This window comes from Scomber scombrus, chromosome 8 (assembly GCF_963691925.1).
Source record: "Scomber scombrus chromosome 8, fScoSco1.1, whole genome shotgun sequence".
Lineage (NCBI taxonomy): Eukaryota > Metazoa > Chordata > Actinopteri > Scombriformes > Scombridae > Scomber > Scomber scombrus.
In genome coordinates this window covers 1,720,341-1,739,288 of record NC_084977.1, presented here as the reverse complement: position 1 = coordinate 1,739,288, position 18,948 = coordinate 1,720,341, and the positions used below count along the sequence as shown (strand labels likewise).

The following is an 18,948-nucleotide window of genomic DNA, read 5'->3' as shown; positions in this document are numbered from 1 at the left end:
GGAAGCAGATCCCAGCACTTAAGAAGATTTCTAAGGAAAGAGAGTTAACAATGGAGGAGAAGCTTTCAGAATTCTCTGCAGCACACTCAGTGCCTTGGGTTGTGAGGGAAATGCTCCCGACTAGCAGCACACTAGACTCCAGGTGCATTTTAATCCCTGCAACTCAGCAGGAAACCCCAGATACTCCAGAGAAATCCAGCCTCACACCTCAGGCACAGTCTCTCAATTTACCCCTTTTTCCAAGTGAACATGGTGCGACCTAATTCAACTGTTACATCTAGTAGCGAAGAGCTGGTAATTATATCAGGTGACGCCATATCAACATTGTGGGCCTCTTAGAGGGCAAGCCAAATAAATGCTTGGTACCAGTCTGAGGGAGAATGTCCCTGGAAGAGAGCACCAAGATGCTTCTGACAGAGCAGTTAAGCCACTAAAAGGTTTAGTTTGCTTCACATGAACTAGTTTCAATCACCATGTCTGAAGTTAAAAGTGTTTCTACCTGCTTCTGATTGGCTACACTAAAAGATTCTGTTTGACCTATGATTGACACCAGTAATGCTGAGGACACATTTTATGGTTGCTCCGGTCTGTCATTACTGACAAATAGACAGAGAAGCTGAATCCAGCAGTGGTAAACAGAATCCAAGCAGCATGACACCAAACGGTGTATTTCCTCAACTGTTGAGGTAACTCAGTCAGTAGAGAAATGACAGATTTGATGTGGAGTCTACACTGTTTACAATCCCACAAATATGTCATAAACCTGAAGATGAATGGTCTGCATCTTCCACGTAAACATCATAACCAAAATGTGGTCAAAAACAGAATGAGACTCAAACCATAATATGTGTGATTGTGCATATAAACATATCCACTGACAGCAGACAAAGAATAAGTGCATTAAAAAATATGCAAGGCACTAAAAGATACTAGTATGTATTTAAATATTTTAGAGTAAATATGTAAATAAATTAATCCACAATAAAAGAAAAACAATGAGTTAGAACTAAGAGCGAGGTAATATTATAGCATTTTATAGCACCAAATATAATGGTAATAGCTGCCTTGCTTTCCACCAGGTTTATCCATCCTGACCAGTTCACACACACTGGTGCACAGTACAAGCCAGGCCAGTCAAACATGGAGTCAGCCCAGTGGTGCAGTGATTCCCCCTTTCCCCCCCACCCCCGCCTCAATGTTGTCCTCTCACGCTCCCTCTCTTTACCCCTGCAGTTCGTCGTGTGCCTCCCCGTTTCTCCATCCCCCCCACCAATCACGAGGTGATGCCCGGCGGAAGCGTCAACCTGACCTGCGTGGCGGTTGGTGCTCCCATGCCTTATGTGAAGTGGATGAGCGGTGAGGTGGAGCTGACCAGGGAGGAGGAGATGCCCATCGGCCGCAACGTACTGGAGCTTACCAACATCCGACAGTCAGCCAACTACACCTGTGTGGCTATTTCCTCTCTGGGCATGATCGAGACCACCGCCCAGATCACTGTCAAAGGTCAGAAACAGCCTGATGCTGTGTGTGGATGTGTGTCTGTGTAGACTTTGGTTTCACATAGGACAGACATGATTAAGATTAAGATTTTTGTGATGCAAAAAAAATGGATCAAAGGTCCTCTTACTAGTCCCTATGAAGCAGATGAAGACAATGAAGCTGTTTTAACATATGAACTCTTTACAATGTCTGGAAGATGAGGTCTGTACATTGCACAGAATTGCCCTTTATAGCACAAAGTGGAGAATGTCCGTTTAGACGTGACCACACCAACTAAAACTATTCTGTTTGGTTTAGGTGAGGGGTACAGAAGGCAGGACATGATGCAAAAAGTACCATGCAGTTGTAATTCACTGTTTTTAAGCTTTTTCTTTAGAAATAAAACAGCTTTCATTTAATGAGAAATCACAGGAAGTCTTCTCTCCCATTGGCACTAGATTCACAGCAGGCCCAGTCAAAACAATACAGCTCAGCTGGGTTGCTGTGTTTATCCAGTGCCTGTCGCATGACAGAAACAACATCCACACACCCACTCACTCACTGTGAATTCTCTGGAGATTCACTGCCGCATTCACACATGCGCTCAATCATACATTACACAGAATTTGTATAGCAGGGAGCTGGCAGGGTAAAGTCTGTTTAATGTCTGTTCCAGCTGATTCACACATTTGCCTTCACATATGCAGCTCAGAGTAATGTCTGGATGACTTCAGGGTTGCAGTGCATGTGTGAAAGGGGCTATAGATGCAGTTCTGAAAACAATACAAAGTGGTCCTTTAAATGAAAATCACTGTAACAAATTGAAATGTTATTTTCCATTTCTGTCCGCACTAACTGCAATCACTGCCAAAATGGAAAAAAAAATCATATTAGAAATAAAATTGAAATGGCGTTTTTAATTATCTTTTTTTTTTTAAATTACTGTATTCTCCCAAGACTCATCTGTGAAACCATCCAAATCACTGGGTGGGATACAACATCAGATTCATTGAAACACACCAAAGAGATGATACCATTCAACTGATTTGGTTCCTGGGTTGGGATTCTGTACTTTTTTTTTAAAAAGATGTGCAGATAATCCGCACTGCTTTCATAGGCTCCTTTTTATAGAAGAAATAGTCCCCAGGAAAACTGTCGATTGTGATTCTGTTGATTAGCCACAGAGGAAGTTTTTAATATTATTTTAATACAATCTATAAAATAACCATATAACATATATCCACAAATAGCTGGAAATGAGAAAATCCATTTATTGTAATTTGGATGAACTGATCCTTTAACATCACTCCCTGATCTCCTCAGTGACATGACGGTCCCAGAGAGACACTGACAGTCAGGTCAGACACAGAGTGCACAAAAATGTCCCTGTGGCACCCGCTGACAGAGCAGCTATTAATACCAATATCTGAACATGCTTGGACAGCTTGATAAGAAGCTGTAGTATGGAGCCAGCATGTCATCTAGTGATCATTAACAAAGTGATCTGCTGTTCCCAAATCCTCTGAGCGATGGTCTCAGCAAAAAAAAGCAGAATACATTTGAAAAAAAATAAAGTCCAGTATTGTTTTTCAATGATATAGTGTGGATGGCATACAGCGAGGACAGCAATGGAATAAAGTTATATCTAAACGTGTTTAGAATTATTGAAAAAAATAACTATACAGAGACTGCAATGCTCAACTATGATTAATTACTGTAAGCAACCCAGCTGTTGAGTTGTGGTATTGCTGTAGGTTGTAGTATAAGAATTGTGGATTTCAGAACTCCAAAGTAGATAAATGACCAAGGACACAGAAACAAAGCCTGAACCTTGTTAGTGCTGTACATCCTCAGAGCAGTGATATCATTGGACTAACTCATCAAAGGTTTTCAGCTTCATAACGAAGCACAAAAAGTCTGGGTCTGAGGGACTGGGGGACTAGCTGCCCCCAGACTATACTGAGAAATGTTAGACAGTTACATAGGGCGGCCAATCAGATTCCACGAGGAGCTGTTGCCACCCCCAGCCACCATGTTGGCTCCGCCCCTAAGTATAAGCACCTTTTTAGCCACTGTAACATGGTTGGGAACACTATTTAAACTGTAATAGGTTGTTTCTTTTTACATGAGACCATGTGCAGTACTGGTCATTTTCACATTCACTACGCTTTTCCTGTCTGTTAATCAAGTGCCATGTGAGAGTCAGCATCCCAACAGTAGGACAACAGGAAGTTTTTCCCACTGATTATGGAACTGACCATTCTACTCTTAAAATAAGTCCCAGATCTACAGTATGTCACTAAGTAGCCTGCTTGGTAACTGACTGCTTCTAAAAAAGGTACCAATGCACCGTACAGTTGCTAATACTATTCTAACAATGATATGCCGACTTGAAATGTTTTATGAGCAACCGTTCAAGGGGTTATTTTTTCTGAAACAGGAAGTCCAGCTTTCTAATAACAGATTTATGAGAACACTATGATACAGAAAGCTGCAGCTTCATTTAGCTGCAGCCTGCCAAGGTTCACGTGTTAGTGAGGAAGAAGAAGAAGATGTGCTGGATACACTGCATGGAAATAAAGCAGATGTCAAGTATGGAGCAGCAGAGGGTTGGAGCTAAAAGCCTGTGGTTGCAGCCTGTGAGCATCTCTACACACCCCAGTGCTCTGCTTCTTAATTCAGCACATCCATTTGCACTTCTGCTGCTCAAAGTCCAGGCCAACACCATTTCATACAAGCTGAGGTATTTTAGATTCACACTACATTTAAAATATACATTTCATTCGGAACAGTATGGTGCAATATGAGAGCTGACTACTTCTACTATATTACTCATTAGATGTGAATGGACTGTCTATACTCCACAGATGTCATTATGATGAAATTCTAAAATGAGCTTTAACTGTTTTTTTCTGCTCTTTTTCTCTTTTACTAGTTTTTCTATGTATAACTACAGGTCTGTAATTAAGTGAAATGACCTCATACATGCACTGCAGGGGAAGAACAGACATAATGTATTTATATATTGCAAATTGACAGAAATCACTTCCTCACTGGATCTCATTTGAAACTGCACACCTAACTCGACATGTTTTACTACACCAGAGAGCCTGTCAGGTGTCATGGAGAAAAAAAGATAATCATTTGTACACACGCATACTATTTAATGTTCTCAACTATACTTTTAGAGCACAAATTACTTATCTGTGCTGTAAAAGTACTGAACATTGAGCCCTTGAAATATGAATTTGTCAATTTCATCACAGCAATTCATTTACAACATCTGCATTTAAATGTTGGCAATACATTCAGAGGAAAAGGCTAAGTTCAACTATTCAGGTTCATTAATATAAGATATTCCTTGATTAATCCCACAACGGGGAAATGTACAATACAGCAGCAGCAGCAGCAGGTGGACAGTAAAAAAAAGCGTCAATAAAAGGAATAAAGAACAATAAATAATAAGTAAGTGAGGTGGGGGTCTACTAGAAGCAGTGCTGATTGAAGTGTAATAGCTGCAGGGAGGAAGGACCTGAGATATCGCTCCTTCACACACTTTGGGTGATATTCTGAGATACATAAATATTATATTAATACTTTATATTTTCCAACTAAACAAACTTGTGTTATCTTTGACATCCCTTATGTTCAAGATCATTTACCATAATGTTCTGTTTATTCATGAGCATAGATTAAATAATTTGAATGCACAAATTAGTTTCCCCCTGTATGACACCTGCCAGGCTCTCTATAAAATAATATATATATAGATGGATTTACATACATGTAGCCATCTGTTGGAAATATAATAGATGTGCTTAGCTTGCTGGCCCTGTGCAGATGAAAAGATGAAAGAGACAGGCTATGAATGATAATTAAGTGATAGACTGACAGTTTTGAGCAGCTCTATGTAGTCAGAGCTGCAGTGTGTGTTCCTCCCACCAGACCTTATGTCAGAGATGGAAAAATTGGGAGACAGCGGGGAGACTTGTTCATCTCATTGTCTTGTCTGTGTCTCCTCTCAAACAGCGCTGCCCAAGCCTCCCACCTCCCTCATTGTGACAGAGACCACGGCCACCAGTGTCACCCTGACCTGGGACTCTGGCAACCCAGAGCCAGTGTCCTACTATGTGATCCAGTACCGCGCCAAACTTTCAGATAATGGCTTCCAGGAAGTAGACGGGGTAGCAACCACCCGTTACAGCATCGGAGGCCTCAGCCCATATTCAGAATATGAGTTCCGTGTCATGGCCGTCAACAACGTTGGTCGCGGGCCGCCCAGCGGTATCGTGGACACCCGTACAAGCGAGCAGGCACCCTCATCGCCTCCTCTTCTCGTCCAGGCGCGCATGCTGAGCTCCAGCACCATGCTGGTCCAGTGGGAACCTCCGGAGGAGCCCAACGGGCAAATACGGGGCTACCGGGTCTACTACAGCTCTGACCACGACGCCCCACTCAGCGCCTGGCAGAAACACAACACAGACGACAGCCAGCTCACCACCATCTCAGGCCTGACCACAGACATCACCTACAGTATGAGGGTGCTGGGCTTCACCTCTGTTGGTGATGGACCTCCCTCTGATGTTCTCCAGATCAAGACCCAGCAAGGAGGTGAGATTATACTGACTGTTGCAAAGATATCCTCTGAGGGTGCCGCTGTCACATTTTAACATCTCGAAATTATAATCACGCTACTTTAGAAGTTTTCAGTATATAATTGGCCCACACAGAGGCACTGACAGCCCATGTATTTTATAGGCTTCCTCTGGGTCAGATTAATGCTGGATCACTTTGTGACATCCAACAGGAGTAGTGCTGCTTATTCAGTCCCTTCACTGAAGTCAAAGTAACAATCCCACATTGTAAAAATCCTCAATCATATGAACTCATGCATTCACAACGTTAGTGAATGCTGCCTTAAGTAACTCTTTTGAAACTTGGTGCAGTAGAAGCTAAACATAGACATATTATCACAGTTGTGACATATGTATTAGCGAGGCGTTACCTCTGTACATGACAGACGCACATTCAGAACATTATGAGTTATGTTTGTATCTCCTTTCAGCTATTTTTTGGTCTGCTTCAAAAGTCACTGACTTTAGCTTTATCCTCATTCTATACCAAACACTAATTCTAAGCAGGCTTTGTGTATAAAGTCTATCCTTGTGTATAAAGGTATCCTCAAAAGAAAAAAAAAGAAAGAATATATATATATATATATATATATATTTATCATTTATATGCTATCCATCCACACTGAAAAGCATGCATAAAGGACCTTCAGACTTAAAAATGATTTTAAAAAAATGGAGATGATGATAAGACAGCCACAGGAAGAAAACAACAGCAAAATAAAAGACACTTCTTCTTTTTCTTATATAATTACTGCAAAGGAGTATACTATGACAAACAGTACATACAGGACTGCATATTATATACAGTTTGCAATTTAGTATTGGAGCTCAGCACATGTCTGCTGTCTGGTGCTGGGCAGGTAGTGCACAGTGGGTTTACCAGTGAAAACAGCTGCTGAACATGATGAGAGTGGAGTTTACTTTATGTAAAACCAAAACATAGAGCTAAAAGAGGCTTAAAAGGGGAACTGCAGTATCATAGTTTTTTGTGGCTTTATCACTATGACTGACACCTTTCACATTATATAATGTCGTCGGAGCCATTATTAATATAAAATATCCATTAATGCAGCTGGAATTGAATTGACATAATAATTACATGCAGTCTATATCACATAAATATCCAAAAAAGAAATTTAGTAAATTATGTTTACTTCTTCTCCCTCATTGTAAAATCTATCATTTTTAAAACCACAATTATTTTTTAATTTCATAAGACACTACAATGAAAAGGTTGTGTGGTAGACGCGCACATCTGGAACAAGAAATAAAGCAGGTGCTGGACCAAAGAACCACATCTGGAAAAGGCAGAAAGTCTGCACACTGTAGCTCCCAGTGCAGATGTACTGCTCTTCTTCAGACTCTTGAACTACATCTGCATTGGGAGCTAAAGTGTTTGGACTTCCTTCTGCTTTTTAGAAGACACTATCACCACATCACAAGTTTGTTAGTTGCATACTGGACCACGATTGGCAACAAACTAGCCGCAATGTCACAAATCATGCTCGTAGATCTGCACATTTACTGAGATTTAAGGTGAGCACAGATAAACCTTCCTGCTTCAGCATCTGAATGACAAAACAAACTCTGCACAGGGTCGATGAAAAAACAAGGCATTTGTCATTTTTATTTGATTAAATGGACAGTATAAGTATAAAACAAGAGAAATGCATTGCACCGGGTTTTGGCAAGTTGCTATATTTTCGCCCGTAGTCCCTGGGCAGATATATGGAACATGCAATAAATTCAAATCAATAACAGAATTCACAAAGTTGTGCAAAATTGTAAACGACAAAATGATCAATACACACAGACATTCCCACATCCTAAAAGCAAATTGCCTCCCACTCCCCCAACTTTTTCAAGCAACAAGTAACAAGAAGAAAAACAGTTTTTTGTGTTGAGGTAGACATGTGTAAAAATGTTACAAGCATGTTTTCACTAACAGCACCAGCATGTGTGACATAACCAACAGTTTCCAGCTATAGTCATTCACAGCGCTCCGTGTGGCATCTCTAAATTACACCTCCATGAATTCCATAATTAGTGTGCAATTAGAGAGTTGTGCAATTTAGATTGATGCCTGGCTGTTTGCTTTGTGCTACACATGTACTTGTGCTTTTGTGTCTGTGTAATGGATTTGTGCAAGTACTCATTGATAGCAGCAGAACTGCCTGGTATAAATATTGTCACACTATATTACTCACATCATTTTAAAATGTAAAAAAAACAGCTATAATGTGAAACATGTTCATAGACAGCTGGTCATATTCACCAGCTGAGATGAACACGTTCCAATTAATCACACAATTTATGGTACAGATACACAGCAGCATATTTGTGTGGGTGTGTAAGGATGTGATATGAAGGTCTCGCACCTCAAGGACAAAGTGGCTGTCTGCCCATAGAGGAACAATAACAGTATTTCATTCACAGAAAGCCTGTTTTTCAATGTTCAGCTTAGTGCGCCTGGCTGGAAGAAACATGACATGACAGCAGGGCTGCTCTGGAAGAAAAAGCCACCAAAAATCAGCTGACCCACTTTATTTATTTGAGGAATAGAGTTCAACACCCTTCCAGGCTGACATGAATCATTTAGACTTTAATGTATAATACGAAGTCGAGTAACTGGTATCAAAGTGAGAAAGATAGGGTCTTTCTTTCTGCAGTTCTATCAGCACATCACTGAGATTAATGTAAAATTCTCATACGTCACACCAGCTATTATCAGGCCATCCAGTTCATCATATCACAGGGTAATGGACTGTTTGCTGGAGATATACACAACAGCTCTGAATCATTGTTTTATTTAAAGTAATATTTAAACTTACATCTGTTCAAGGAAACATTTGTTTGAAAAAAACAACTGTTGTCACACAGAACACAACAGAAAAACATCCCATCCCCACTGATCCTGAAGCTATAGATTCACCCTATACAATATATTACAGTGATGTTACCATCATACTTTTTCATCTTGGCTCTTTTTATACTGAAGTCAGACTAGCAACTAGAGCCCGACCGATACTGGATTTTAGGGGCCGATGCCAATACCAATATTAGAGAGCAAACAAATATATCCGATATCAACATATTGGCTGATAATGTTATATGTACAGAATATATAAAAAAGCATACATTTTTTAGACAAACACACTTGTGACAAAGATATGTAATAGATGTCATGATACTTTACAGTTTAACCATCACATTGTATTGTGTAAATCACATCAGTGCACTGAAACAGTAAACTTAACTGAGAAATAAAAACATTTCTGATTGAAGTTCAATCAACTGAAGTAATGACTGATTAGATGCAGGACTGATGTTTATTTTGCTATTTTATTTTTTATTCAGTATCTATTTTATTAGTGTCCATTTCTAGAAATGCTTAACAATGTTAAATATACTTCATTAGTTGCTTGTTTAATAAAGCAGCCTCATATCAGTGCAAAATCAGTCAATTTTCATTCCACTTAAAAACAATCCATTATATTGGCCACCATATCGGTTATCAGTGAATGTTTCCACTCTAAAATTGGTATTGGTTTCAAAAATCCCATATTGACAGGGCTCTACAAACTACTAACACTAGGGAATTACAAACTTCATGTACTACTAAAAATGATAAGGCGAGATGTCAGTCAATCACATCCTGACAGGAGCTCCAATCAGGCTCAAGTACAAACTTTATTAGTACATTTTTCTGTCTGTAAAACCAAACCCAACTGTAAACTTGATCATTATTCTCTGTGTGTTTCACTACTAATCATGTGACTCACTATTCATATTCCTTTGCAAACGTTTTAGGCACTAAAAGTAAAGTTCTCAAAAACAATACCATGAATAGTTTATGTTTTATATTAATTCACTTTATACAAAGTTGAGTAAACAGCAGGAACCTGAATGAAATCAACATTTGGTATGAGCAGCTTTGCTTTTGAAACAGCAGCAGTTCTCCTCCTACACCGTTTTTTAAGGTACTAGGCAGGTAGGTTGTTCAAAGCATGGTAGTAAATTACAGCACAGCACTGTATAAATATTGATATGTATAGATTTAAATATTACAAGCTTTTAATATGGTGAAAAGCTATTAGTGTGGTCACAAGGGATAATATTTCAAAACTACACTGCTGTATGAAATCTAAAAGCATTAACTTTACCTCCTCTGGCCACTGATGGAATCAGAGCTTTTGAAGGCTTCTAGTCATCTGCTGCAGAAAAAACACATTTCATGGATTTGCAATCAAGAATGAGATGACCTCCTCCAGTACAGACAAAATGAGAAGATGGCCACAAGTCTGCCTTGATTCATGTTGGTCCTTAATAAATGTTCATTTTTACCAAATATTAGTCACCACATTGAATGCTTACGTGTCTTAGGTTGCCGTTCCTTTTCAAATGTGAACTCCATAATATTTTACCACAATAATTAATTTCTCCGTTTTTAATATGTGCCGTGGAGGCATTAAAAATTAAAAAAAGAGGTACAGTGTCATTGTGAAATCACCACAGTCTCCATTCAGTAGCAGTCCTGAAACCTGAAGTTCAATCTTTGAACTAACATTAATTTTAACTTCTTAAAACCTTTTGACTCTTAGTTTTTGAGGCAACATGGATGAAAAGTCCTCTAAAAAACTTGAAAATATCCATTCCATGACAAACTCTGCCTGCTGGAAGATCATATGATATGATTGAAAGCCCCAGAATAGCTACTAAATGGATCTTGTGGTGAGGATGTTTTCTTAACTGCTGTTTCTAAGGTCAAGAATGAATTTATAGAAAGGAGTCTAAGCCATTCAAAGATCAGTTGTGTTACTGCTTTCTTGTATTTCTTGCCTATCCTTCTTTGTTTACGAAGATTGCAGCAAGTTGTTAACCCAGCTAACATCACAGTGTGGCTAAAATAATGCTAACTGTAGAAATTCAAACCTGCGGCATTAGTGTTATATAGATCAGTAAATCCCTGGCTTATAGTTAACTGACATCACCTTGCAGGATTGTAAGGTGAGGACATCCTTTAACTTTCTCAGTTTGGTTGCTGTTCTGAATACTGATGAGTATTTATTGCAGCATTTCACCTAATACCCTTTTCTCAATGCCTGGCCTCCCACTTCATCGTCTGACTCCCCCACTGTGTTTTTCCTTCTTCTTAACTGCCTCTATTCTTGTTTTTTACACTCTCCATATCCTTGTTTCTGTCTATTCCCTGCCTCTAGTTCCAGCCCAGCCGGCTGGTTTTGATGCTGAAGCTGAGCTGGACTCACGCATCATGCTGTCATGGCTTTGGCCTGTCCAAGACCCCATTGTCAGCTTCGAGCTGCTCTACTGGGAGGCCAATAATCCTGGGGACAAGGTAAATACTACCTTAACAACATTTTCCCTCCATTGTGGTAGCTTGTTGGAATTAATTTTAGTTCTAGTTACCTTTTTGTGTGTCAAAAGGATAGTTTAGAGGGGTTGTATGATGTAGTTCTCCATATTTACTGTATTTCCTGCTGATGATTTGGGTCGACTTACTTCAGCTTTACTGAAATACTTAATAATACATATGTTCAAAAGCAGTTTTGCACATTTTAGTGTGTAAAGTATTGTAATACTACCACATTTTGTATTCTTTGTTTGAAATTAAGAGTTGTTAGTTACAGTAGGTTTGGTTTCAAACTATCAATAATCTATTGACCTTTCCACTCCTGACCAAATATCTAAAATATGATTGTGTCTCAACATCCTGTGATTTCTCTCCACAGCATCGTGTCACTTTTAACCCAGCGCCCTCCTATGCAGTTGACGGTCTGAAGCCAGACACACTCTACATGTTTTCCCTGGCAGCACGATCTGAGATGGGTTTAGGAGTCTTTACTCAGCCTATTGAGGCCAGGACGGCCCAGTCCAGTAAGTTCTACACCTTCTAATGTCTCTTTAACTCCTCTATTTTGGTTCAGTTGATCCAGACCAAGATAAAAATATATATTGATGAGGTTGAACAATATCAATGTTCAGAAGAATTTTTTCACTGTTGTTCTTCAAATGTTATGTTTTTACTTTCTTTCTGTGTGTTATTTTTTGATTTGTTGTTGTTTTTGACAATGTTTGTCTATCTTTCGCATTCTGAAAATGTTTGTTTTTCCTACTTTCAAATTGTTGTTTTTTTCCCTCTCAAATTTTTGGCTCGTCTTTCTCAAATGTTTGGCTTTTTTCTTCTGTTTTTTTCAAGTTGCAAACTCATTATGTGTATACAGAGGCCAATGTTCTAAATTCTCATGGTGGGTGGTGGGAACCTGAGTCATGAACTAAGTGATATATTAGCATTTTAATCTTTCATAACACTGAAACTTAATTTAGCACTTGCAATTTTCTTGTTGTATTTGGTTCATTTAAGCAAACATGCTTCTAACCACGTGTGTTGTAGTTTGACTCACTTTGGATTTTTTGAATCAAACTAATATCAGGATGTTTATTATAAGAGAAGCTGGAAGTTTGTGGGGCTTCTGAAATCATTGGTTATCATCAGTTTTAAGCAGAAATGTGTTTTGTAACACTCCCACCTGAGCAAGAGAGCAGAACCTACTCTTTTAAACCAGTCATGTGTGTGTGTGATCAAACTATTACAACACAGTAATACCAGCAGCAAACAGACACTGTAGCTCACAGAACTGTGTAATTGCAAATCTGAAGTTTCAAGCTCACAAAATGTAATCACCATTCTAGCATTAATTAGAACTTTTGTCACATATCATGCTCGATTTTGCTGAACATGCAACTCAGTTACAAAGCTTAAGCACAAAGGAAACAACAAAAGGGAATGTTCTGTCAGCGATAAATCCATTGTTTCACAAAGCAATCACTTCTAAATGGATTCATATGCACAGAAGTATTGGTTGACGTTACATATTTTGCTTTCTGCTGCCCTTGCGTAACAAATCACCAGCCGCTGCACATTGCACATTTTGACAAATAGTCTAATAAAGGCACTGAGTCGATACATACAGCACATTATGATGTAAGACCAAGCAAACACAAACAGACTATAGCACAGAGAGACAGCTTTTATCGTGACTGTCCTGTTCCTTCAAAATAATAGTTTGTCATATGAATCATGGCATAGAGTGTGCTGATGTGCAGGACTTTTAATTTAGCTTGTTCGATCGCCGCTCCACACAGACACTAATGAAACTGAAAACCTTTCATTCAGAGTCTGATTGAATATCCAGCATCGGTTGCTTCTCTGACAAACTGCGAGATATGGACCTGAACCTTTATGACAGCTCCCAGAAGGAATCAAAGCTCACTCTCAGCCACTTGTTTTAACTGTCAGGAGTGAAATCCCTGAGCCAGCAGCCACACCGTGAACAAAAGAGTTTCAAAAACTAGTCGGCCTGATTTCCAGTCTCTCATCACTCCTCTGGCAGCTAAACACATTGACAGGAAACACGCTAACAGGACTAAACACCTTGACCACTGCTGTCACTTATACTGTTCATCCAAGTCCTTCCATCTTTTCATCTCTCTGCCAATTACTTCCTACTTTGTTTTGTTTATTTTTCAGTATAAATCACATTGTCGTTTTGAAATCTGACATTAGAGGGGAACCACTAAAAGAGAGCTGATCTCAGATCTCGTCGCCTGTTTGTTTTTAGCAATGGCAGGCAAGTGTCACAAGAAAACGTACTGTTGTTAAAGTTACAGGAAGCTTGATTTAGAATCAGGTTTCTTTCGATGTCATATGTAGGATAACATGTGATACACAGTATCAGAGAGAGAGAGAGATCTGATGAAGACTAAAAATTGCATTTTTTATGATTTTCTTGCAAAGGTACAGATACTAGGGATGTCAATGATGACAGCAGGTTTTTAAGCTTCTTTTTATTGAAATCTTTTTCAATATACACATACAAACACACAATACACCCCATGTCCAGGGCCAGACACACAATAGTAACAACCAAATGCATAAAAGATCAAATACAACAATGACAAATCTATAATAATTTCCACAAAACAAATAAATTATAACCCCCCCCCCCAAAAAAAACCCCAAAACAACCCCAGTAGTAACACTATACAAATACACAAACCAAGTCCACAGCCAGAACAATGTCCCAGCCAGGCACCACCACAGAGACCCAGTCAGCATCAACCAGCTACCCTGCATGCACCATTCACCTCAACAGTCCACAGGAAGTGAAAGGCCCAAAACATTGTCCAACAAATGGAGACCATGCTCAACATCAAATCCCTGACACAATCCACTCACAACAAATCCAACTCTCTCCAGTTTCAACACCGAAAGCCCCTCCCGAACCCACCGAGCAAAGGAAGGGGGTCCGCTAGACCCCCAATCCCCCAAAATATATTTCCATGTGTTTTAGGTTGCGATGGTAATCTCCATCCATGGACAGAGTGTAAAGGTAACATGAACAGCCATGAGCTGTATGCATGATGATAAAAAGACAATATTTGTACCTTTAAAGTGAGATGACACACACACTTTCAAATAAACAGATCTCAACCACCTTTTTGTTATCTTGTATAATATTTTATTAGTTTATTCATTATTCATACATCAAAGAAAACCTATAAATTATGAAAGCATTCAGCTTGGAGTTAAAGCATGAACCCTGCATTCCAATAGCCATAACATCACCAGCCAGTGCACTGAATTTATTACACAGCTGAGTGACTGGTCAATGTTCAACTGACATGTCATAAAATTAGCTAAAGACAAGTATTTTAATTAGCAGGTGAAATTAATACAAGGTTTTTAAACCCAGCTGGACTGATTGCCAGCCAAATACGTAAAGAAAAATCATTTATTGAATAGAATTCAGTTTCTCCCAGGTTTAAATGATTTCTAGAGTCGTATAACAGTGACAAACCTTTTTGCATGTAACAAAAGGCAGAAGCTCAATCGTCCAATTAAAGCTGCAAGCAGCAACAATCACGTTTCGGGCTTCACAAAGCAACATCACTTCAGCTAGTTTATTCATGTTTAAAGAAGGAGTGAGACCAATCAAATACTTATCATCACAAACACTTCAGCATTGTTTATATACATTTTCATTGTGCAAATATTTTGTGAAAACATCAATAGTTATTTCTACAATATTGTTGGAATATCGTTATCGAGGTATTTGGTCATAAATATTGTGATATTTGGTTTTGTCCATATCTCCCAGCCATAATCTCAGTCCCATAATTCTATATACATGAATTGGAGTTGATAAAGTCAAAATCCACTAAATTCTATTCATAAAACTGTTATTCAATGCATGCAAATTAGCAAAAAATCCATCAAGTCAATGGGACTTGCAGTGTGAGGGTTTTGAAAATGTAATTTTCAAACCTTTAGCACATCACCACCATCTGGTAGATTTGGCTCATATTTCTTCTGAAGCAAATGCACATCATTGCTAGTTATTGGGCCAAGTTTCATGGTTTTTACTCATTCCATCTCCATGGCAGTTTGAGCAAATGCAGCAGAAAAAATAAATCATAAACCAGCACCAACACAGAAGGGTTCTACCCCCTTTCAACATATCTTTGTATGCGGTAAAGAGGATGGCTTACAATGGAAAAGTGGAGTTTGGACAGAGAGCCTCCAAAATCAAACAATACTACAAATCTTGTACATGTTTGAGTTTAATTTCATTTTGGCAGTTGAAGGTATGGCTGGTTACTTTGATTAAGAGCTGGGTCAAGTAGTGTTTTGCTTACGGTCTCGCTTGACTGTACAAAGGTAATGAGTCCAGAGAAACAGAATACCTTGGAATATATCAGACAATAAACATACATTTAATTTTGTACCATTAAGGATGAATTTCCATTGAGATCAGGCTGCCGTATTACACCTCGACTGTTTAATAACTGGTCATCAACATGCGTCAGTTATCATCGGCCAGAGACGATACTGAACCCAGAACAAATGCTAATAGTTATTATTATATTTAATAATGATTTTATTATTAATAATTCTATTATTATGTCAGATTCCATGGATATAGCTTGTGGTCCATGAAAGGGGTCCTCACCCACAACTTGGAAATAACAGTTATGAACTAATGAAATAGTAGATAACCAAGGTCTTTGACAATAGTTACAGCCTCGATCATTATCAATCACTGTTGGCAAAAAGCACAAGTGTTTAAATCGTGTCCTCTGGAAAATCACAACCTTTTCTTTCTTATACTATGGATGCTAATATTTGGTCAAATAACAATGGAATTGCTCCACAGGGTTTTGGAGGACTTGGCTATGGTTATGCTATGTAAACATAGGAATTTCATGATTGGTTTTGGCAGACCAATGAATTGTGTAGGGATCACTGACTTTTTAACTATAGTTTTAGCCCAGCTTTGAATTTTTAGATGCTCAAAAATGGTACAGTCAGACATGAAAATATGGGTATACTTTCCTTTAATAAATCACAGATCATGAAAAGCAATCCTCGGCGATCTCAGAGATGATATAATTCTTCAATGAATACAATCTATTTTCTCTGCATGACACCACTTTGTTTTTATCGCTTTTTCCTTTTGTGTTGAGTTCCTTTTTTTTCTGTTCAAATCTTAATTCAGACACCTACCTCTATTCCAAATGTTAGTATTTTTCATAACCCTACTTCTATTTGCAACTTTAATCGGCTGCAGTGCATCTCCCACACATTGATCTCAGTCTCTTTGATCGATTGCACTCCTGCATGGATGCATCCAAAGGTTCTGGTATGTGTGATGGAATTACAACTGTTCTCACGCTTCTCTTTCAACTCGTCATGAGCACGTCTGCAGCAGGCGAGCACAAACCAGCCTCCACCACTGTTCAAACAGTAGCCTCGCTGGGCACACACACACTGTGGTGGGGCTTCTACAATCACAAGCATGATAACAGTCCTCTGTGTTATCTCTTCAAGCTGCTTCACACTCATCTCAACAGTTGGTTTTGCTGCTGTATTTCGTTGTATTCTGCTCTTGTGTATCATTGCGTATACAATACACTCATCTGTAGTGTTTCTGTTGGTGAAGCATCACACTGGGTTAGTTATGTTTCTATGGAATATCACAGTTGTTTTACAGAAAGCTAGCTACAGTGTGAAGTATCACCCTGGTTGTTTCTGCCCTCTGGACTGTGCAGATGATTTGATGAATCACAATATTGTGTTATGGTCATTGTGTTAATTTGTCATATGATCAAATACATAGTTGGATATGGACTCCTTAAAAAAATATTATTGGATAGTTTCAATACTGTCTTCTAAAATTCTGTTCATATACAACACATTATCATCAGCAAATACATTTTGTAGGCAGCAACTTAATGAAAGATATTATAGGTTAATCAGCAAAATGAAGACATTTCTTTTATGCATATCCTCATTTCTTTAAGTTTTCCTACATTATCCACGCATGTCCCAAATTCTAGTCCAGTGTTGAGTACTAGTTTAATCCCAGACTTCTGACGACAACCAACATCTGACAGCTAGTAAGAGAACATCTGAGCTGTGTTTTTTTTGTTTGTTTTTTACATTCACTGTACCCTTTGTCAAAACAATGGTTTACATGATTACTTTTTCTCCTCAGACATATTTTGCAAAGCATATAATCAGTGTATAAATGAATTTAGTAAGAGACACTGTTGCTAAATCACTCCACTCCACTTCACTCCACTTCACTTCACTTCACTTCACTTCACTCCACTTCACTTCACTTCACTTCACTGTCACTTTCATCCTGACGGTTTTGTTTGTTTCTGTGACACAGAATCATATTATCTCAGCAGTCCAGTGGGTGTGTTGTTTTGTCTTACATTATCATCACATCATGCTTGACCATTGCCTTCCATCCTCCCCTCCCATCAGCCCCTTCAGCCCCTCCTCAGGAGGTACATTTGCTCAGCCTGAGCTCCACCAGCATCAAGGTGAGTTGGGTGGCGCCACCCACAGACAGCCGCCACGGGGAGATAGTACGCTACTCCCTAGCCTACCAAGCAGTCACAGGAGAGGACATGGAGCGCCACGAGGTGTCAGGGATTGGTGCGGATGTCACCAGCTACGTGCTGGAGGACCTGGAGAAGTGGACTCAGTATTTGGTGTGGGTGAGGGCTCATACTGATGTTGGGCCTGGCCCTGAGAGCCCCGCAGCCAGCATCAGAACACAGGAAGATGGTATGTTGACAAAGTCACAGGAAGCAGCCTGGAAATACTAACCTCCTAGTACTCTCTCTGCTCCTGTCCTGCTGCTGCAGTTTAGTCTCACAAACTCTTACAACATGTGTGATACTGTATCTCATCAAGCAAATCAGGAGTGAAATATATTTTCATGAGATGATGCATGATGCATGAGCAAGGTTAAAAAGCAGCCTGCCCTGGGCTCCCAGACTGTCAAACCCTGGTTGGTTTGTGATCATTTTATTCATCACAAATTTGCTTGTGATGCAACAAAAACACACTATTATTGTCACTTATGTAATAGAGTTTTAAGAAGGGTCCTGTACTATTACCTGTCTTATACAATTGTATTTTAGAGGGACCCTGTATCAAATGTCACATGGCTAAATACATTAGTTTTACCTCAAACAGAAGGGCCCATAGCTCATTTTTGTCCAGGTGCTTACAAATTATTCCTTCCTATTAAGGACCAGTATCTAACCCGTGACCTTAACAATATTACTCAGTTTACTTAATCTTAATCCTTTTTTTTCTGGATATGAAACACTAATGTTAAAACTAAATTTACCAAACACTCTAATCAAAAAAGATACTGTAGCAGATAGCAATGCACACTAACGTCTCTTTGTTTAATCATCAATGAATGACAAAGAATTCCCATCTCATGTTCTA

At 39.0% G+C, this 18,948-nt stretch overlaps 1 protein-coding gene across 6 annotated transcripts in view; it reads left to right on the top strand.

The window, feature by feature from the left end:
* ptprfa (protein tyrosine phosphatase receptor type Fa) overlaps positions 1–18,948 on the top strand; it is a 237,993-nt gene that overhangs the window by 90,780 nt on the left and 128,265 nt on the right. For 3 of the 6 annotated variants that reach the window (XM_062423815.1, XM_062423819.1, XM_062423817.1), the window contains 4 exons: positions 1,234–1,503; positions 5,509–6,090; positions 11,333–11,469; positions 11,864–12,008. In XM_062423815.1, the coding sequence (XP_062279799.1) occupies positions 1,234–1,503; positions 5,509–6,090; positions 11,333–11,469; positions 11,864–12,008 (1,134 nt within the window). Of the gene's footprint in view, positions 1–1,233; positions 1,504–5,508; positions 6,091–11,332; positions 11,470–11,863; positions 12,009–13,960; positions 13,964–17,967; positions 18,274–18,948 lie in introns of all 6 variants that reach the window. The other 3 variants (XM_062423814.1, XM_062423813.1, XM_062423818.1) reach the window with 2 other exon arrangements.